The sequence below is a fragment of the Lepidochelys kempii genome, chromosome 7 (genome assembly GCF_965140285.1).
Source record: "Lepidochelys kempii isolate rLepKem1 chromosome 7, rLepKem1.hap1, whole genome shotgun sequence".
Classification (NCBI taxonomy): domain Eukaryota; kingdom Metazoa; phylum Chordata; order Testudines; family Cheloniidae; genus Lepidochelys; species Lepidochelys kempii.
In genome coordinates, this window is record NC_136386.1 from 81,249,323 (window position 1) to 81,272,478 (window position 23,156).

At 42.1% G+C, this 23,156-nt stretch overlaps 1 protein-coding gene across 1 annotated transcript in view; it reads left to right on the plus strand.

Annotated features, from left to right (window-relative positions):
* Positions 1-23,156, plus strand: part of MYPN (myopalladin) — a 115,194-nt gene that overhangs the window by 38,988 nt on the left and 53,050 nt on the right. The window contains exons 3-5 of the mRNA XM_073353448.2: positions 2,420-2,595; positions 5,376-5,427; positions 9,487-9,601. Coding sequence (XP_073209549.2) covers positions 2,420-2,595; positions 5,376-5,427; positions 9,487-9,601 — 343 coding nt within the window. The remainder of the gene's footprint in view (positions 1-2,419; positions 2,596-5,375; positions 5,428-9,486; positions 9,602-23,156) is intronic.

Below are 23,156 nucleotides of genomic sequence, written 5' to 3' on the forward strand. Positions count from 1 at the left end.
TCTTCCTGCGTGCCTATCGTGCTGTGTTTGTTACAGAGCTCCCTCAGGCCTCACTTATCAGTCTGCACATAATTCTGTTAGAGTTCATCTTTCAGTGGTATAGGCTACTTACCCTTCTTTTCTCAGGAAGATCTTTTGGGGATCCAGAGTTTATATACTGTCTGATATACACCCCAAACTGATCTGAAATGCAGTACTTCCAACATGCTAATGCAACTAAAGTGTTAAATGTGAGCAATTTTATTTGTTTAGTCATATTCTTAAAGATCTGAGGTACAAACAAATTCTTTATGATCTGATCCTCATGATGTGTGCTAAGAGACACTGTGCAAGCACACTATAGTTTATTGTTTGAAAGTCTTTCCTAAAGTTTTCTACAATGAATTTAAATTTGCTGTAATATAGTTTTACTTGCCAGTTCTTTGATAATATTTGCTTGTGCTCAGTGGCTTGTATACAGCTTTTACTTAGTTGAATTATTTCTAGAGCTGCGTGAAGAGTTAAATCATAAGAACAGTTATACTGGGTCAGACAAATGATCCGTCTAGCTCAGTATCCTGTCTTTGACAGTGGCCAGTGCAAGATGCTTCAGAGGGAATGAACAGAACAGGGCAATTTTGCGTGATCCATCCGCTGTCATCCAGTCCCAGCTCTTGGAGGTTTAGGGACATCTGGAGCATGAGCTTGCATCCATGATCATATTAGCTAATAGCCATTGATGGACCTATTCTCCATTATCTTATCTAATTCTTTTTTTAACCCAGTTATACTTTTGGCCTTCACACCATCCCTGGCAATGAATTCCACAGGTTGACTGTGAGTAGTGTGAAAAAGTACTTCCCTTTGGTTTAAACCTGCTGCCTATTAATTTCAATGGGTGCCCCTGGCTCTTCTGTTATGTGAAAGGGGTAAATGACACTTCTTTATTCACTTTTTCCATGCCATTCATGATTATATAGACCTCAGTCAGTAGGGCTCCGTGTCTGTCAAGGAGACCTCCTCTCTCCTCCAGCTTGTTTGCGTAAGGGTGAGCTGATTGGTGCTGAGATTGCCTATCTCATGGAGCTGCCTTCTGAGGTGCTGCTTTTCAAACAAAATCTAGACATGCTCCTTTGTTTCCTGCATCTTCTACTGCATTGGCTCTTTGAAATGCTGAAGAGATTTGATATCTCTAAGTGTCTAACGAAATGTTGTGAAATCCCTGTTTTTACATGAGAAATTGGATTTGGGATTTCAGGTTCACACCCAGTGTAATCTGCAGCATCTAAATGAGGGTTAAAAAGCAAATGGAGCAACAGGACCTAGAGAAGAATTTAGGGTCCAACTGCCTGAATGGCCATCTGCCCCTGAGAAGACTTGTCCATGGAGATGTCTTATAATGTGGAAGAAAGCCTCTTTTCCTTGGGATATAAACATTAACCTTATATATGTAATCATCAAGTGGTCACAAATATGCAGCAACACATGACAATGTAAAGAGTCATGTTAAATTAAATTCCAGTCCTTTTCTTTACTTTGTTCCAAGCTGAACGTGACATTTTATAGGGATGAAGTTTAAGAGAAATTTCTATATCAGGAATTTATACCAGGCAAGTACAGATGGGTCTGAACTAAAACACCAGACCTGAACACTCCCAAACTTTGGATGAGTTCAGATCTGGATCTGAACTTTATGGGTTGGGCCTAGCTGTTCTGGAAAGGCAGATGAGGCGCCACCTCCTTTGGCCCACACAGAGTAACCCATCTTATCTGCTCCCTCTTGGACTTTCATAACTGCATTGATCTTTTTAAAAAGTTGTTAAACACATGTACCAGAAACATGGATACCACAACAAAAAACAAGGAAGAATAACAATCTTTACTACTGTACAGTGATCCAGTCAATCTTTCCAATCCCCAGGCCACACATAACAGATATCAGAAAGGTATTCTATTTGAACGATAAGATACTTACGTAAACAAGCTAGTGAAATGGAGTCAGTCAAGAGATGCTTGAAAGTTTGAGATTAGATTTTTCTATATGTCCAAAAACTAACGTACATTGTACATTACATAATGTTTTTGAAGTAAATCTAATGTAATTCATATGACGTAATGAGAAGCTAAAGCTGAATTCAAATTAGGACTCTATTCTCTTCCCCTGTCATGTTAGCAGTGAGATCCCTATGCCTGGAAAAATACCTCATTGTTGTCTGACATAAACTAGTATGTTAATAGGTATAAGTACTGTACAGATTGTAGCTCTATTATTTGCTGTAATTATGTGTTCCAAAAACAATCAACCGTTTATTCTTTCAACTGTCAGTTTAATTTACCTAAGGTATCTCTCTGCTTAGGGCAATAAGCCATCTGTTTTGTTGTTAAACTGCCTTCTGGTTGTCAAGTTTTTGTTATGATAAACTGTAATCTTGCCTTGCAGGTGGTACAGTGAAGGAAAGGAGCTTGAAAACTCACCAGATATTCACATTATCCAGTCAGGAGATCTGCACTCATTGATTATAGTTGAAGCTTTTGAAGAGGACACCGGACGTTATTCTTGCTTTGCTTCAAACATCTATGGGACAGACTCAACTTCTGCAGAGATATACATAGAAGGTAACATTATAAATCTTTGCAAAATGAACTGATCATAAATCTTTAAAAACAGAACGATGTGTTTTATTTACTAGCACTAAATTTACTGGTTTGCTGCACAGCTGATCAGCGGAAAGTCAACAATTCCAGTCTATTAATACATTTTATCATTTTGTCTCTGAAAGTTCTTTTATACAGGTATTCTTATTGCTCTTTAAATACATTTTTACTAAGCCTTGAGCCTGCAACAAACTCAGATCCAGGACCTCTTGCAGATCTCATTGTAAGATCAGGGACTAAAAGTGCTGAGATTGTTATACCGCTCTATAGTGCTTTTCTGTAGCTCCTCTAGAAAAAAGAAAACTCAACCTATGTGTCTAATTCCCCATCAATCTGTTTTTCTCGCACTTGTTGCTCAAACATTTGAGGAATATGATAGTTCTAGCAATAATTATTATTTCAACAAGGAAAACTGAAATGTAGCCTGAGATTAACCTGTTATCCCCAACTTGCAGCTGTATACAAACAAGTCCGACACATACTTTGATCCTTATATCTGCATATAATATGTACTGTAAATGAAACTGAATGTATTTGTTTTCACAGATTTAAGCCTCTTATCTCATATTTTCCATCCTTATGTTCCAAAACCAAGCCATTTAGCTTAAAGTGAGTGCTGTCTATCATGGCTAGGTTTTTACACTGGACCCATTATCATAGTAGCTGGAGGGCCTCACAAGTTTTAAAAGAAATTCATAGGATCTTGGTTTCTCTCTCTCTTTCCAGACTCTAAGCAGAAGGGGTTTTTATGTCATATTTTTGTTAAGAGTGTGTGTTTATTGTGAGTTATATGACCTAACTTAGTTTGGCACTATTCCCCTCCTAACTGGTCAGCTGCTCTTGGTGCCAAAAACTATTAACTGGCTAAACACTGGCTGTAACACTACTACCGACAATAAAGAAATCTCAGTACGAGGTAACTCTTGTATTGTAGCTCATGTAGGGCAAAATTACCTTCTATTTCAGACATTTACACTTTTGCTTGGTTTCAGCCTTGTGAGCCACATTTTGGAGAAAAACGGGAAAACAAAATAAAATTGTGCAAAAATATTAACATGCAGTTTAATATTTGTGGTTGCACGGGAAAGAACAGGGGAGCCTTCAATCAAGCAGACAGTGACCCTTTATTGAGTTCTGATTGGTTAAAGATGTCTCACTTTGGGATCTACATCTCTGTGTAGATAGAATGAGGGTCACCTCACTAGAGCCTTTTCATTTTTTATGGGAATGAAGAGGCACCTCTTTTGTAAACTTAATTGCTCTTCAGTTGATTCAGCCACTGAATTAACAAAGGACTCTTATAAGCTTAGTTTATTTTAATGGCTCATCCCAACGCTTTACTCAACTCTGTCCTAAGGGTCAAAGGCAAAGTTTAAACCTTGTTACCCCAATTTCATTTGTGATTTCAGTCTCATAAAATGTAATAGAATAACAACATTATTCTATTTTTTCAGTCATTTTAATTGTAATAATATATTTCCATGGGTGTATTCTCTTATTTTTATATAATAGAAAGATAGTTTTCAGGTTTTCAGTTATTTATCTTACTACTTCCAATCATTACATTTTTAAAAATTGCTCTGGAATGGGAATATTGATTTTAATATACATTTTGATATCTATGTATAGTAAAGTTTTTCCTTGTATCTATTTGGTTCCAAAATTGAATATTTAAAGTGTAAGAGTATTTATGGGATATATATATGTGCCTTCTACTTGATTTGGCAATGTAATATTACATTGCCAAACCTAGCAAAACCTGCTGTAGTTCCATTTTCTATGTATTTTGTACATGCTACTGTATTTAGGGCCAGATTGTGAGATCCTTACTCTTGCTAATGAGTATCTTACACCATGACTACTCCCATTAAACTCAATGACACTGTTTGCGGAGGAAGGTACTACTCAATATAAAGGTATCACAAACTATCCCTTAATAATATTCTCTCTCTGTTTCTGTAATTTGCCAATGAAGAGACAAATCATGGGAAGTGCTGATTACCTGCAACACCCACTTAAAACAGTGGGAGTTGTGGGTACTCAGCAGGCGCTTACTACCTCTCCAGATTTGGGCCACAATCTGCTTTTATAAAAGACAATTGGAATTGGATAGGAGACACCGCAATGGAGACATTCTCTACTAGGCACCTCAAAGAAAAAAACAGATTCTGATCACAGGGAAAGCAGAGTCAGATATTGTCTTGAGTACCAGGCCGCTGACAAATGGAGCTATGATTCCTCTTACCAAAACAGTGCTAAATGGGCAGTGGCTGGAGGAGGAACCAGTAACCCGAAGAATACTAGATGTGGTTACAGGTCCCTGATGTTTTTGTGATAGTAATACCAAACATCTAAGTATAAGCTCTTATTTGACTACACAATACTTCCAAAGGCATGTGCCACAGAGCATAGAACAGTCAAAAGATTTAGATATTAGTGACATTTTAAGGAGGAATTGTGGGGCATCGAGCCAGACATTCACTTCAGATGCTGTTTTCCTCGCTTGAATCCATCCCATTTCAAATCTGTATTGGCCCAAGATTTATCATTAGTAGTGTTGGATTTAATTCAGTATACTGTATTACTTCGTTTTTACTGCACATAATCTTTTGGTTTGTTTTAACTTTATAATCCTAATTTTAAAAGGCTATATAAGAAATCCTAATAATGGAGGTTTGCGTACTCGCTAGACAAATTACTGAAAATTTTGATTCCATATGAAATGTTTTTCCCTTCCACAGGTGCCTCCTCTTCTGAATCTGAAGGTGAAATTAGCACAGAAGAAATGGATCAGTAAGTACTGCTTGTGTTAAGATATTCCAAAAATTTTATTGAAAAAAAAAAGTAGGTGTGTGATTAAGTTTTTAAAATATTTTTAACCTCTAAAATATAAAATGGGAGAATTTGTGGTTGTTTAAGTGAGCAGTTTCCCTTCTGCAAAGTGGTAGGTGCACAGATTCTCAGTGTGGGTCACCACCTGTCTGTAGCCATAAAGTACAGAACCAGAAGTTGACTGGATGCTTGACAAAAGACTACAAAAGACTACCCCCCTTTCCAGGGACCCCCGCAGTTTCAAGACACTTCCAAAGCTAGCCCCTCTGGACTCTGAAACAAAAAACCCGAATCTCTCGTTCTGCATCAGCACCTTGCAAAAATAATACTCAGCAAGAAAAATTTTACTACTGCAGAGAACTGTAACCATAAGTTTAAAAGATCTCCCTTTTTCAAGAGGTCTGGATCCATGGACCTATCCCTTCAAAGAAGGGGAAATTGTCAGGTAAGCAACCACAAATTCTCCAATTCTCTCTCAGGGCTAGCTCCATAGATCGTCAGTGTGCGATTTTCTCAACAGTAACAAAATTCCTAGGGAACGATCAAAATAATGTCACTGAGAGAAAAGTGACTCTATGAAAGCACTGCAGCGTGCAAGACTTGCCTGTCAACATCTGCATCAGCTGAATACTGTGTATATCTTGTAAAACTTGGTAAATGAATACAGGGATGACCATGTCGTAGCTTTACAGATTTCATCGTAAGAGACCTCCCTTTCTCATCTCATGATGCCACCAGCGCTTGTACTAAGTGAGCTCTGATGCCCATTGGAGGTTTGAATTGTTTTGCTCTATATGCCTCAGCAATGCATCAGCATATCCACTGTGAGATTGATGATTCTGATGCCTTAGTACTTTTTTTTTTTTGGATGAAATAAGACCAGTAAGGCTGTTTTTCTTAGGCAGTTCTTTTCAGACAAAACTTTAAAGCTTTCCTTACATTCAGCTAATGCCATAGCTTCTCCTTTGGATGAGACGGATGTGGACAAAAAGAAGGCAATGAGATCTCTTGTGCTCAATGAAAAATCAAATCTACTTTTGGAATAAAGGTGGGATGCATTCTCAAATTCACCTTATCTTTGTGAAACTTGCAGCAGGATGGATCAACTGAAAAAACTCCCTACTCTGACAACCTTCTTGCCAAAGTGATAGCGATCAAAAACGTCTTTTGATAGTCAATTAATACAATGAAACTGATTTCATAGGTTCAAAGGGCGCCTGGATTAAGGCATTGAGCAGCACAATGTTCAAATCCCAAGACAAAGCTTGCTGCACCTTATGGAGATGCAATAGCTGAACAACTGTAATGAAGCACTGAGATTGTTGAAGATGACTCAGAAATTTACTGTACATCTATGCTGTTGCCACATTTGGATCAGTGACTGAGTCGCTTGAGTAAGCCCCTCCTTGGATGGGACTCTGATTAGAATGTTGCCCAGGAAAGGGTATACCTGTATCCTCTTCTGCCTGCGAAGGTCCATTATAAAGTAAAATTATGAACATAAGCTAAAATTATGACTGAAATGTATTTATCAGACTAGTATGGGGAGTGGGTAAACCTGTTCCTCGAAGACAAAGGACAAGCTGATGCCTCTAGCCAGGTGTCATCAATGTTGATTGTCATCACCTGTCAAGAGGCCATTCTTTGGCAATGAAGAGGGACAGGAATAGGTTGAGCTGCATTTTAACAAACAACATGGAACCTCTTTCACCACAAGACTCTGTGTCTCCATCCTCACAGTGGGAAGGCATTTTATCTAGGCATAACTCCAGGAAAATGCAGGAACTCTGCTGAACAAGTGAGGCATTATATCTAGTATTGGAATTTGTATTGCAGGAAGATTTGTTTCTCCCCTTTCAGGCTTAGCCTTGGTCCATTTGCTTTTGCAATAGTCTTGCCTTCTGTGATTAGAGGAGTAGTCATGAAAAGGATATATAGGCTGTAATAAGACCAGCTATTCCTTTTCCTGGATTTGGAGTTAAGAGGGTTCCGTAAAGTCTTTTTTAATTTAATTGAGGATTCCACCACCATTTTGTCAAACTACTCCCCACATAAGCAACTTCCTGAATATTTTGAAGCCCCTAACATGATTTCAGCCTGTATATTTCCAGGCTCGTTATGAGAGGTGCCATCTGGTCACCACATTGGAGGCCAAGGTATGTGCTGAAAACATCAAAGCATCCCTGGTTGCATCAACTTTGAATGCTGAAACCATTGAGATGTTCTTTAACTCCAAACCTAACTACAATGATTTCTTAGCCTTTTTTGGCAGTTTGGCTGCCAAATTGTCAGTCAAAGCCAGTACCATAGAGAGGAACATACAGCCTCAAATGACTCAGGTTGGCTTGGTTCATGAATCTTCCTCAAATTTTGGAATTGACATGAAGCTAGAGTTGAGCAAATAACTGATTTTTCAGCTTGGTGACTGTACCAACTTTTTTGTTTGTTTGTTTTGTTTCTGCTTTGGGTGTTTTTTAAACTTCCTATTTCTGTTGTTCTTGTTTGTTTTTTAAATAAGTCTAGCTGAAATTCAAAATGAAATGTCATTTCAAAACAAAAAGTCAAAACATTTTGTTTCAAAAATGTTGAAATAAAACATTCAGACTTTTTTTTAAATAATTTGTTTTGGCTGAAACTATTAACTGAATTTGACCAATCAACTGCATTTTTTGGCAAATAAAACTATTTGAAATTTTTGCCCTGCTCTACCAAAAGCCCTACATGAAATCAGGAGAGTTCCACCAGTCTTCAAGTTTCAAAATGAAAGTTCTGCACAGCACTAGCAATGGCTTTTCTAAGGGTCTCATTCCTAACCGTTCTTCTCTTTCGCAAGATTATTAGAGGATGGGCTATTTGATGCCTCCAGGTCTGTCAACTATTTTCCTGCTCTTAAAGAGATGGGAAAACACCACCTGATTGTTGTCTCCAGGTTGCTTGCTTCAGTTAGGTTTTGAAGCCATGTACTGTAGTCCTGTATTTCTTGGTAAAGAGAATGCTGCTCTGAGTTAGTAGCTAGATGTCCCCAAAGAACAGGATGATGTTGGACTAGATGTAGGATAACCAGAATTTCCTTTTCTTGCTACTTAGCTTCCAGCTGTCATCACATGAACCTGAATATTCTATATTTAAAGGAAATTAATACTACATCATCTGCTAAAAACATAACAATTCTCACATTTGCAAATAAGAAAGCAATGTTTCCTAAAGCTGAATACTCAGTTTGCAGCAGTGTTTTTTCAGACTCTTGAGTCTGGCTTCCCTGGGAAGGCTCTGATACCTTCCAGAGGAGGTGCACATATGGCCCAAAGAAAATGAAAAAGAAGACTGGCTCTTCGTTTTAATCATTTTTACTTAGCGCTAAAAATAAAACAGAACCAGCTATCATATTCAGGATGTTAGCTGAATTATAAATGGAAATCATAGCAGAAATAAAAAAACCGTAATTACATCTGTAAAATGTGCTACCAAAATTCTTAATATTTTTCTCAAAGTGAAGATATTCCTGCTGCTCTTTTTTAAGAACCAGATTATTTATTCTGTGTCATAGTGGACAACAACATTTCTGTTAGACTCTGAGAGCCAGATCCTCACATGTGCCTAAGGAGTATTGAGTACAATTGAGGAAGGAATGGTATGCACCCCTTGTTCCTAAAGTTGGCTCTGTGCTGGTCCAATCCCCCACAATAGATTGGAGCAGTTTTAGAGATACAAATTTGGTTAATCCATGCTGGTTTTTATAATATACTGTAAAACTAAATCAGCCACCTGAGTAGTATATGGCAAATTTATGCAACAAAATTATTAACTCCACATATATATTCCCACATGAAATTGACTTTATCATATTGATTTAGATGAGACCTAAAGTTAATCCTAAAATGAAGTTTTTATAGTATTGTAATACCGTGCATATTATGGGAGCATAATCAGAGAGAACATCTATGCAATACTATCCACTACTCACAAAAGCACAGTGCTCATTTTTAGAAAAAATTGTTTGTTTGTTTAAATATTTCACAGAGTCCAGAAACCAACTGATGTCTCTTTGAATGCACCATCTCCTGCTACTAACAGTACAACCACTCATCAAGAGACACCAAAGGTGCCATCTACTGTGGGTCAGCCAGTTTATCAGGTACAGGAGACAACATTCTATATGATCTATTTAAGAAAAATCTTTCTTTAAAATATACATCTTATACAGTTCAATTTTTACACATGATGTGCCTGTCTGATAGACTTGTAGCTCTGCACCTCATGATGATACGTGGCTGCATGCACACATAGATATCATGACTGCTAGCTAACCATATAACACATGGCAGAGAGAGTGGAGCCTCTTGCTCCCAGAGCATAGGCATCAGAAGCCCCAGGAAAGTGGTGGGTTTCAGAGCCCAAGCCCAAAGGTCTACACAGCTTTTTTTTAGCTCTATAGCACGAGCCTGACACTGTAGACCTAGGCTCGCCTCTGAGATTTGCTGCCAAGGGTTTTTAAATGCAGCATAGCCATACCCTATGGGTATGTCTACACTATGAAATTAGGTCGAATTTACAGAAGTCGTTTTTTTAGAAATCGTTTTATATAGTCGATTGTGTCTGTCCCCACACAAAATGCTCTAAGTGCATTAAGTGCATTAACTCGGCAGAGTGCTTCCACAGTACCGAGGCTAGCATCGACTTCTGGAGTGTTGCACTGTGAGTAGCTATCCCACAGTTCCCGCAGTCTCCGCTGCCCATTGGAATTCTGGGTTGAGATCCCAATGCCTGATGGGGCAAAAAACATTGTCGCGCGTGGTTCTGGGTACATGTCGTCAGGCCCTCCCTCCCTCCCTCTGTGAAAGCAACGGCAGACAATCATTTCACGCCTTTTTTCCTGAGTTACCTGTGCAGACGCCATACCACAGCAAGCATGGAGCCCACTCAGCTCACTGTCACCGTATGTCTCCTGGGTGCTGGCAAACACGGTACTGCATTGCTACACAGCAGCAGCAACTCATTGCCTTGTGGCAGCAGATGGTGCAATAGGCCTGAAAATCATCCTCATCGTGTCCGAGGTGCTCCTGGCTGCCTCAGTAAGGTTGGTCAGGAGCGCCCGGGCAGACATGGGCGCAGGGACTAAATTAGGAGTGACTCGACCAGATCATTCTCTTTAGTCCTGCAGGCAGTCCTATTGCACCATCTTCTGCCGAGCAGCCAGGAGATGTGGATGGCTTGCAGTCCTACTGCACTGTCTGCTGCCAGCCAAAGATGTAAAAGATAGATGGAGTGGATCAAAACAAGAAATAGACCAGATTTGTTTTGTACTCATTTGCTCCCCCCTCCCTCCCTCCTTCCCTCTGTGATACCAACGGCCGACAATCGTTTTGGTGAGGTCTGTCAGGGGCACCTTGAAAACTTTAATAAGAGATTCAGTCCTGCCTGAAATACCAGAGGGAGGGATAGCTTAGTGGGTTGAGCATTGGCCTGCTAAACCCAGGGTTTTGAGTTCAATCCTTGACGGGGCCATTCTGTGTGACAGTTGTTTTTGTTTCTCCTTGATGTAAAGCCACCCCCTTTGTTGATTTTAATTCCCTGTAAGCCAACCCTGTAAGCCATGTCATCAGTCACCCCTCCCTCCGTCAGAGCAACGGCAGACAATTGTTCTGCGCCTTTTTTCTGTGCAGACGCCATACCACGGCAAGCATGGAGCCCACTCAGATCACTTTGGCAATTAGGAGCACATTAAACACCACGCGCATTATCCAGCAGTATATGCAGCACCAGAATCTGGCAAAGTGAAATCGGGCCAGTAGGCGACGTCAGCGCGCTGACGAGAGTGATGAGGACATGGACACAGACTTCTCTCAAAGCACGGGCCCTGGCAATGAGGGCTTCATGGTGCTAATGGAGCAGGTTAATGCGGTGGAACGCCGATTCTGGGTCCGGGAAAAAAGCACAGACTGGTGGGACCGCATAGTGTTGCAGGTCTGGGATGATTCCCAGTGGCTGTGAAACTTTTGCATGCGTAAGGGCACTTTCATGGAAGTTTGTGACTTGCTTTCCCCTGCCCTGAAGTGCATGAATACCAAGATGAGAGCAGCCCTCACAGGTGAGAAGCAAGTGGCAATAGCCGTGTGGAAGCTTGCAACACCAGCTACCGGTCAGTCGGGAATCAATTTGGAGTGGGCAAATCTACTGTGGGGGCTGCTGTGATGCAAGTAGCCCACGCAATCAAAGATCTGCTGATATCAAGGGTAGTGACCCTGGGAAATGTGCAGGTCATAGTGGATGGCTTTGCTGAAATGGGATTTCCTAACTGTGGTGGGGCCATAGACGGAACCCATATCCCTATCTTGGCACCGGAGCACCAAGCCGGCGAGAACATAAACCGCAAGGGGTACTTTTCAATAGTGCTGCAAGCACTGGTGGATCACAAGGGATGTTTCACCAACATCAACGTGGGATGGCCGGGAAAGGTACATGACGCTCGCATCTTCAGGAACTCTGGTCTGTTTCAAAAGCTGCAGGAAGGGACTTTATTCCCAGACCAGAAAATAACCGTTGGGGATGTTGAAATGCCTATAGTTATCCTTGGGGACCCAGCCTACCCCTTAATGCCATGGCTCATGAAGCCATACACAGGCAGCCTGGACAGTAGTCAGGAGCTGTTCAACTACAGGCTGAGCAAGTGCAGAATGGTGGTAGAATGTGCATTTGGACATTTATAAGCGTGCTGGCCCAGTTTACTGACTCGATTAGACCTCAGCGAAACCAATATTCCCACTGTTATTACTGCTTGCTGTGTGCTCCACAATATCTTTGAGAGTAAGGGGGAGACGTTTATGGTGGAGTGGGAGTTTGAGGCAAATCACCTGGCCGCTGGTTACACGCAGCCAGACACCAGGGCGGTTAGAAGAGCACAGGAGGGCGTGATGCGCATCAGAGAAGCTTTGAAAACCAGTTTCATGACTGGACAGGCTACGGTGTGAAAGTTCTGTTTGTTTCTCCTTGATGAAACCCCCCGCCCCTTGGTTCACTCTACTTCCCTGTAAGCTAACCGCCCTCCCCTCCTCCCTTCGATCACCACTTGTAGAGGCAATAACGTCATTGTTGCTTCACATTCATGCATTCTTTATTAATTCATCACACAAATAGGGGGATAACTGCCAAGGTAGCCCGGGAGGGGTGGTGGAGGAGAGAAGCACCAGGAAGGGTGGTGGAAGAGGGAGAGACAAGGCCACTCAGCACTTTAAAAGTTTAAAACTTTAAAACTTATTGAATGCTGGCCTTCTGTTGCTTGGGCAATCCTCTGGGGTGGAGTGGCTGGGTGGCCGGAGGCCACCTCACCGTGTTCTTGGGCATCTGGGTGAGGAGGCTATGGAACTTGGGGAGGAAGGCGGTTGGTTACACAGGGGCTGTAGTGGCGGTCTTTGCTCCTGCTGCCTTTCCTGCAGCTCAACAATATGCTGGAGCATATTAGTTTGATCCTCCAGCAGCCTCAGCATTGAATCCTGCCTCCTCTCATCACGCTGCTGCCACCTTTCAGCTTCAGCCCTCTCTTCAGCCCACCACTTACTCCCTTCAACCCGCCACCTCTCCTCCCGGTCATTTTGTGCTTTCCTGCACTCTGACATTGTCTGCCTTCACGCATTCATATGTGCTCTGTCAGAGTGGGAGGACAGCATGAGCTCAGAGAACATTTCATTGCAAGTGCATTTTTTTCACCTTCTAATCTTCACTAGTCTCTGGGAAGGAGAAGATCCTGTAATACTTGAAACACATGCAGCTGGTGGAGGAAAAAAACGGGACAGTGGTATTTCAAAAGATACATTTTATAGCACAATGGGTACACTCTTTCACGGTAAACCTTGCTGTTAACATTACATACATAGCACATGTGCTTTCGTTCCAAGGTCGCATTTTGCCTCCCCCCACCACGTGGCTAGCCCCTCAGCCCTCACTCTTCCACATGGCTAACAGCGGGGAACATTTCTGTTCAGCCACAGGCAAACAGCCCAGCAGGAACAGCACCTCTGAATGACCCTTTAAGAAAAGAACCCTATTTCAACCAGGTGACCATGAATGATATCACTCTCCTGAGGATAACAAAGAGAGATAAAGAACCGATGTTGTTTGAATGCCAGCAAACATACACTGCAATGCTTTGTTCTACAATGATTTCCGAGTATGTGCTACTGGCCTGGAGTGGTAAAGTGTCCTACCACAGTGGCCAGAATAAGGATGCCCTCCCCAGAAACCTTTTGCAAAGGTTTTGGGAGTACATCCAGGAGAGCCGCGAATGCCAGGGCAAATTAATCATTAAACATGCTTGCTTTTAAACCATGTATAGTATTTTAAAAGGTACACTCACCAGAGGTCCCTTCTCTGCCTGGTGGGTCCGGGAGGCAGCCTTGGGTGGGTTCCGGGGGTACTGGCTCCAGGTCCAGGGTGAGAAACAGTTCCTGGCTGTCAGGAAAACTGGTTTCTCCGCTTGCTTGCTGTGAGCTATCTACAACTTCATCATCATCATCTTCCTCATCCCCAAAACTTGCTTCTGTGTTGCCTCCATTTCCACTGAAGGAGTCAAACAACACAACTGGGATAGTGGTGGCTGAACCCCCTAAAATGGCATGCAGCTCATCATAGAAGTGGCATGTTTGGGGCTCTGACCCGGAGAGGCCGTTTGCCTCTCTGGTTTTCTGGTAGGCTTGCCTCAGCTCCTTAAGTTTCCACGTAGCACTGCTTCAGGTCCCTGTTATGGCCTCTGTCCTTCATGCCCTGGGAGATTTTGACAAATGTTTTGGCATTTCAAAAACTGGAATGGAGTTCTGATAGCATGGATTCCTCTCCCCATACAGCGATCAGATCCCATACCTCCTGTTCGGTCCATGTTGGAGCTCTTTTGCGATTCTGGACTCCTTCATGGTCCCCTCTGCTGATGAGCTCTGCATGGTCACCTCTGCTGACGAGCTCTGCACTCACCTGCAGCTTGCCACGCTGGCCAAACAGGAAATTGAAATTCAAAAGTTCACAGGCCTTTACCTGGCCAGTGCATCTGAGTTGAGAGTGCTGTCCAGAGTGGTCACAATGGAGCACTCTGGGATAGCTCCCGGAGGCCAATACTGTCAAATTGCGTCCACAGTACCCCAAATTCAACCCAGCAAGGCCGATTTCAGGGCTAATCCCCTTGTCGGGGGTGGAGTAAGGAAATGGATTTTAAGAGCCCTCTAAGTCAAAAAAAAGGGCTTCATCGTGTGGACAGGTGCAGGGTTAAATTGATTTAACGCAGCTAAATTCAACCTCTACTCCTAGTGTAGATCAGGGCTAAGACTATTAGGCAATGAGCAAAAGGAGCAGCTGTACCATCTCAGCCAATAGAGGGAATTCATGCAATAGAGGGAATTCATGCACTCTCTACCAGGTCAGACATTCCATGTAGTAAAGGGCAGTTGCATCTGTAGATCAGTTCATTAGTGTCTTCACATTACAGACTGATTTGTTCACGTTCACATTGTTCACATATGTGATAGACATATCATATAATGTAGCCTCTTTTTTCCTGATGGGACTCATTGCAATTAATTTTAATTCAGTGACGCTGCTATGATTTGTGTTAAAATAGTTTCTATAATGTTTTTATTTAGCATATTATTTCATATTTTAATATTCCTATTTAGAGTTTTCTAATTGATCTTAGCTTATAATTCTTCTCCTTTGTGAAGGCAGAATATTTGCCTTTAAGAGTAAACTATTTCCCTCTGTACAGGAAACCGCTAGCCATATTGTTTAATTGAAAAGTTGTGAGCAGATATGACTGAATCCTTGATGACCAACTTCCTTAAAATGTTATGTCTAAGCCTATTTGCCTACTCTTTGCCAAGAGTATAAATGAGCTATTTATTTCGCCGGACTTCATTATACAGATAGTTAGTGGTGTATTGTATTGTACCTATATAATATTTAGGAAAGGTATGAAATACACTGGCAAAATATTATTTGTACAACACATTTTTACTATATTTTATGGCTTGATGAGCTAACAAAATAGTGCACCAAATTCAGCTCTCACTTATATTACGGTATAGCTGAATTAACCTCCTTTAAAGCAGAGTTACTCTGGATGTACACCACTGTAACTGAGAGCTGAATTTCTTTCAGGAAGTTAAATGTAAATAATGGCAGTTACACAATGAAATCGTGGTAACAATAGCACAAAGTAAAGATACCCATTTAACTGGACATCTTAGGTCTATTAGGAGGGAGTAAAATGGATAATAGCCAAGGTGTTAGACACAGTAGGTACAAGTCCTCCTTTGTTAAACTCTCTACACCTTCATTATCTTTTCCATTTTCTTATGTGAAATCATATAGATGAGGCATACTCTCAAGAGACAAAGTGCTGTATATCAGTTCTGATTGACAAGGGAACAGGCCTTTCATTCTGTGACACTATACCAGTACAGAGAGGAGGATGTGTATAAGGATATTCAAAGTAGTTTTCACTCACCCATCTTTTCCTGGAAAATAATCTCTTACCGTTGTTTTGTTTTCCTCCTATGGACTCTAACGACTTAATTGGTCATCAGCTTTTTTCTCCTACAGACTTTGAGGGTCACATTTTCAAGAGTGGGCTTTCATTCTGTACTTTTATACTTGCATTAAACACAAATTGAGTAGTTAGGTGTGCAAATGTCCAGTTTGCAAACACAAATGCAGAAACTGTGCTCCCATGGTTGCATACACAATTTACTTCAGCAAAATTAAAGGCCATCTGAAAATGTGCTTCTATATGCTATCAAAATAAGATTACCTTGTGATTTCTGTAAGTCATTTTCACCTCAGAGGCTCAGTTTAGTTAACCAAAGGCTCACCATCATAGTCATTAGCACATCTCACTTACAAGAACTGAAAGGTTTATACATCTGCATAAGAAGTCTGTATACAGTAGCAAGTTACTGTGAAACAATTAGCCATCTTGGGCCAGATTTGTAAAGATATTTGGGCACTCAAAGATGCAGGTAGTTACCCAGTGGGATTTACAAAAGCCCACCTAATGCCTACCTGTATCTTTAGGCACTTGAATACCTTTAAAAATCTGGCCCCTTATGTATAGAAAACTCTCTGTGATGCTTTCCAGGGATACCTAGGGTCATGAGGCCCCTCGCTACCACCTGACCTTAGCATGAGGATGTCTTGTCAGTTCCCTGATTCTTGCTGTCTATGTTAGCAATAGACACACATTAACCCCCAAGGCCTCAAAGCCTCCCTCAGGCCTGCCCAGCCCATGATCCACTGAACACTCACTGAATTTATAGATTCTCTGCTCCCAAAGGAAGAGTACACATCAGCTTACTACCTGTGACTCAGGATCACCACTCTTCTTAACACAGCACATTTATATATATATTTATAGTGAAAACAAGATTACATTTATTATCAAAGAACAAAATTCAAATTATAGTAAGTAAAAATATTGGAAACAAATGGTTACATATAAAACAAAATCATAACATGCTTTCTAGAGCCTAAACTTAATTCACGGGACATTCCTTAGCCTCATATAGCATGGCTTACCCCAAATCCTTTCTCCAGTGTTTTCAGCCAAGATGGCTGAGATCCTCCTTTCATAAGATCAAGCCCATTGCCAGTTTCTCTGCCCAGACTGAAGGATGCCCAGTGCACCTCTGTTTCCCCCAGTTACACCCCTAAAAGTTCATTATCTGTACTTGTAAACAGGATAACCCCTCTGTTGTTTTTTCCTCCAGCACTTGCAATCTATTCATAAGCATTTGAATTAATATGCAAATAGACTTCCATTGTAAAATACACAATACACAATGGTCAGCCAGGGAGATAAATATCTCCTATCTCCTGCCTGGAGAAGTCTGACTCATTGCATACTATCTCTGTGTGACCTGCCTTTACCTACAAGACCTTAAGGATATAATGTTCTGTATATGTACAAAACTGATTACACATTATCTGCAGATACATTTCACAATAATTATGACGATGAATGTGACACATGCTTTCAGTAGAGACCTTACATGACCTCTTTTGGTGAACCCAGGGGATACCTGTAACCCTATGTACCCCTGTTCCCTGTCTGCCAGTGGCCATCAAGTAGTCCTTGGGTCACACTCCTCACTCTTAAATTCTGATGAACTAAAAATCTTGATTGTACTACCCTGGGGAGCCTGCTATACTTTTCAGCTCTTTATCAGACATTTTCAAGATATCAGTCAACACGGATTTTAGATGCCTATATAAAAATGAGGTCTGCTGTACCATGGTAAATTTCTCCATTTCCTGGAATTAGGCTGGTAACGTCCAATGCTAAATCACTGAACTAATGGGAATTTGCTGTTGACTTCAACAAGAACAGGTCCTTTGAGTGAACCCAGCTTTGACAGCATTGCCTGGGGCATGCAAGCAAGTCCATCAGTTGTCCAGAAAAAGTCATCAGTTTCAATTTTGTTGGCTTGTAAGAGACTGCCTTTGAAATTTGAAAGCCTCCTCTCTCCAGTGAAACTGAAAATTTAATTATACTGATTTTGGGCTATTTCTCCTCCCCCAGAAAGGAATTGTATATCAAGTTTTCGTCAGCAAGTTATGCAATGTAGATTAGAGAAACTCTGCCAGCAGCATGATATTTTCATTTTGATTCCACTCACCCAGCTGAGTAAGGTCAGTGCTGAGGTATTCCACCTCTGTAAATCTGTTTGCTTTGGCAGATGAAGGTCACATGTATGATTTAAATTTCTAAGAATTAACACCCCCTAAGTATTTTGTAAATCGGAACGCTCACTTAAAAGGAGCCGACCTCTGAGGCAGCCTACATGGATTTGCCTTGCTGCAGTACCCATGGCAGATACAATGCCTGTAATGAAGAATTCAATCCTCTTTTTTAGGGTTAACATAGTCAAACAACTCTTTTTAAAAGGTTTAGTGGTACACAGGCAACAGCATACCTAGGAAGATTACTACCGTTATCAGTCTTCTACAGATCAACTTCTTTTCTCCAGGTTAAATATCCTAGTCTGGATCCTGAACCCCATTGTTTTTCATACTGCATACTAGGTAATGCCACGAAAGAACTCATGACTGTAAAACTAAACAGGCTTTTTATTATGAAAATTATTTACAGAAAAGCAACTGTAGCTATCATTCTAGTCACATGCACACAAACTGGCTTCTTCGTAACTAGGGTTGCCAACTCCCTATTTGCAGAAAACCTAATGCCCTTGCCACGCCCCATCATGCCCCTTCTCTGAGGCTCCGCCCTTGCTCACTCCATCCGCCCCCCCCCCATCGCTCGCTCTCCCCCACCCTCGCTCATTTTCACTGGGCTGAGGCACGAGATTGGGGTACGAGAGTGGGTGAGAGCTCCAGCTGGGGATGAGGGGTCTGGGGTGGGGCTGGCGATGAGGAGTATGGGGTGCAGGAGGGACTTTGGGCTCAGGGTAGGGGCCAAAGGGTTCAGAGTGTGGGAGGGGGCTCCAGGCTGGGGCAGGATGTTGGGATGTGGGAGGGGGTACGAGCTCTGGGCAGGTGGCACAGGCTCCAAAGTGGGGCCAGAAATGAGGGGTTCAGGGTGTCGGAGGGGACTCCGGGCTAGGGCCGAGGGGTTCAGATTGCAGGAGGGGGCTCAGGGCTGGAGTAGGGGGTTGGGGCATGGGAGGAGGTTTGGGGTGTGGGCTCTTGGCAGCACTTACCTCAGGTAGCTCCCGGGAAGCTGCCGGCATGTCTGGCTCCTAGGCGGAGGCACTGCCAGGTGGTTCTGCAGTCTGCACACTGTCCCTGCCTGCAAGCGCCACCCCAACAGCTCCCATTGTCCGGGAACTGCGGAGCCAGCGCTGGGGAGAGAGGGGAAAGCAGTGCGCGGAGCTCCCCTGGCATCCCATAATCCTAGGAACCACAGGGAGATGCTGGCAGCTTTCTGGGAGCTGCGCGGAGCTGGGCAGGCACCCTGCCTGCTCCACTGTGGGCAGCCAACTGAACTTTTAATGGCCTGGTCCGCAGTGTTGACCAGAGCCACCACGATCCCTTTTCAATGGGTCTTCCAGTCAAAAAACCCTACTCGTACTGCCTCCAAACTCTTCCCTCCTGCAACCTGTGCTCCTCCTTGCAAGTTCTATGCAGTTTGCTACCCCACTAAATCTACTTTGTGACATTCTAGTAACACAAAGCACACTTAACATAAAGCTGGTCACAATTCAGCCTGCTAAGGATTCCCCTTGCATGCTGCTATAAAGCCTGTGTAGCCATCTCCCTTTGTAGAATAATTTTATGAAGGAAAACCAAATGTGTTTTGTGTTTCTTTGGTACACAATACCTGAATGGTTTTTCAATTTATAGTTCATTAACAAGAAATTCAGGCAAACACTTCTCCAATTTCTCTTGTTCTTTGTTCCATTTTTTCTTAGTAAAGAACCACTGTATTGATTTGATTAGAAATCACAGGGGCTTTTTGCCTATCATACAGCCATTTTACAAGGTGGGCTGTAGTTGTAACTGTGAGCAATGATTTATATACATTTATTTAATTTTGCTTAAATGGGCTGTTCAATAAGTAAAACTAAAGTCTTCAAATTTAGTAAGAGTGCTTAACAAATTTAGAAAGAAAACTCATGGTGGAATCAGGGCTGGATTAAGGTTATGAGGGGCCTCAGGCTAATGGGAGTGAAGGGCCAAAGTATGAATTACATATTGCAAAAAAAATTATGAAGTCATCAAATATTTAGCTACATACATATTTACATATTATTTATTTATTTAAATTTAAAATGTTTATTCTACTCTCACTACACTCAATTCTTCAAACAGATACTTCTGAGTAAGAGGTAGCACGAGGGATGCTGCACTGTCCTTCTCTTAGGGTATGTCTACACTACGAAATTAGGTCGAATTTATAGAAGTCAGTTTTGTAGAAAGCAGTTTTATACAGTTGATTGTGTGTGTCCCCACACAAGTGCTCTAAGTGCATGTAGTCTGCGGAGTGTGTCCACAGTACCGAGGCAACTGTGGCAACTGTGACGGAGTTCTGATAGCACGGATTCCTCTCCCCATACAGCGATCAGATCCCGTACCTCCCGTTCGGTCCATGTTGGAGCTCTTTTGCAATTCTGGGACTCCATCATGGTCACCTCTGCTGATGAGCTCTGCACGGTCACCTCTGCTGATGAGCTCTGACCAGTGTGGCAAGCTGCAGGTGACCATGCAAACAGGAAATTGAAATTCAAAAGTTCACGGGCCTTTTCCTGTCTACCGGGCCAGTGCATCTAAGTTGAGAGTGCTGTCCAGAGCGGTCACAATAGAGCACTCTGGGATAGCTCCCGGAGGCCAATACCGTCTAATTGCATCCCCAGTACCCCAAATTCGACCCGGCAAGGCCGATTTAAGCACTAATCCACTTGTCAGAGGTGGATTAAGGAAATCGATTTTAAGAGCCCTTTAAGTCGAAAAAAGGGCTTCATCATGTGGACGGGTGCAGGTTTACATTGATTTAATGCTGCTAAATTCGACCTAAACTCCTAGTGTAGACCAGGGCTTAGGCATCCTTCCTCCTAGGTAGTGAAGTGTTCATCTATATGAGGATACACACTGCAATATTCTCCATCCTGCTCACCTCTTTTAACCTTGTGCTTCTACCCTCAGCTCAGTGCATGGCACAGGGCAAAGCCAAGCCCTGCAGGCGTTTCCCCCAAGCTATGGACTCTACACCACATCCCTATCTCACTCTGACTGCAGTCTGGAAGGCAGTCAGCTTTTATTATGTACAAGAACACCACGCAAGTGTAAAATCCACTAAAGTAGAGGAAGTAATAGTGGGAAAATTACATTGGGTGGCATTGTATTTTAAGCTGTCTTGCGCTGAAAGCTGCCTCCCAGTGTTGCACTGGCTGAGGACAATGAATTACTGTTTTGACATTGAACCCAAATATTATTTGTGGGATGATACCCAGTTTGTGTCGTTAATCTCCAGTGATTCACCACATCAGGCCATTCTGTCACCAAGCTCTTCCACAATTAGAATCATAGAATAGAATCATCGGACTTGAAGGGACCTCAAGAGGTCATCTAGTCCAGTCCCCTGTATTATCTAGAATGGGTGATCACCAGCTCTGACATGAGGTTTTTTAAGCATGATTCTGTGTGCACCAGCCTCTTATGGTTTGCATTTGTTTGTTTTAAGCTTTCTGTAAGAAAAAGGTAACAGCTAGAAGGGACACAGATCTTTAGATGGTTGCCCAGTCATAATATTTAGCACTTCTGTACTATGTTAGCTCTTCAAAATCACTGTAAAAAGATTAAACAAACAATCTAAAGCCTTTGAGCTTTTGAATGACTAGGAACTGACAAAACAGAGCTATTCCCTGTTGTGTTCTCTGCCCCCCTGAACAAGAAGACTTCACTGAAAATCAGCATCTTAAAAGAACCATTAGGGATCTTTCAAAAGAACAGTCCAACCAAGGCTGCTGTAGTGACACCCTTGTTACATCAGGTCTGGTGTTTGTTTAAGGCTGGTGTTTCTGTTTCATTTGCGTGTGTAAATCAATCAGACCTTGCTTATTTTTTTCCTTAAAGTGCTCAGAGTTTAGGGGAGGAAAGTGAATGAGATTCCACTTATATCAGGTGTGAAAAAGCAGAAGGGACCAAAATCTATTCTTGTGCAAAAATCTGTTCTCCCTGAAGTCAATAAAGCTACACAGGTGTACCTGTCAGCAGGAATTGGCCTGTGTTCTCATTCCCTTCTCAAATCACATTCCATGCTTACCCAACATTTTCCACTTGGGAAAGAAGTTAGTTTTAGGGGCAGAAAAATGAGGACTAACTTCAGGTTTATTTAACTTTAAGTTATTGGAATGAAACTCAAAAGAAATTAAATGTGAGATACTTTTATGATGGATTGAACTGCTAGAGTACCAGCAAATGGACAGAATTTGCCTTTAGTCTATTCAGCCAGTCTTTCTATCATAGCCTGCTAAGAAGTGGATTTAAAATCCTGAGGGAGAGGGGAGGGAGAAAACTTCAACATTGTGTGTTGAGCTTCCTCCAGTACTTTTGCAACTCCTTAAAAGTACAAAGATGCATTGGCCTGTGGAACTAGGCTGATCATAAGGAAATAGCTTGGTTCCCTGTGCATCCCAGTGCAGAAAAATACATCAAAGAAAAAGATTGGATTTCTTTGCTTTTTAATACAGTTCAATATAGTATTGAATACAGTGTATCATAAATCTGAAGCCCCTCGATGGAAGGTTCTGTAAAAGTTAAAGTACTGGTATCCAGAATGGGATGTTTTGTTTTGTTTTTCCTACAAATGTGTGGGCATTTATTCCTTATACATGGGAGGGGCAATAGTTCTGCCTGGAGCGGGATAGAGTTTGTGCAGATTCTGTGCAAGCTGCCCATCCTACCGCTCTGGTACTGGCTCTTCCCCCGCCAGCCCCTTGCCCTGCCCTCCCATAGGCACTCACCAGTTGTCCAGAAACGGGACCCAGCACACATAAAAGATGATGGTTACAGGCACTAGGACCCAGGAGGAAGCTTCCTGGAGCTGTCTGTCAGCCTCAGCAGAGGAGAGGGACAGAGGGAGCCTCTTCCCTCCCTGACAGCTAAGCAGAGCTCTGGAGAAATTGGGGGTGGGGGAATAATACCTGCTTAAACTACACCCATAGCTGGCATGGGTTCCCATGGTAACTGGATTTTTA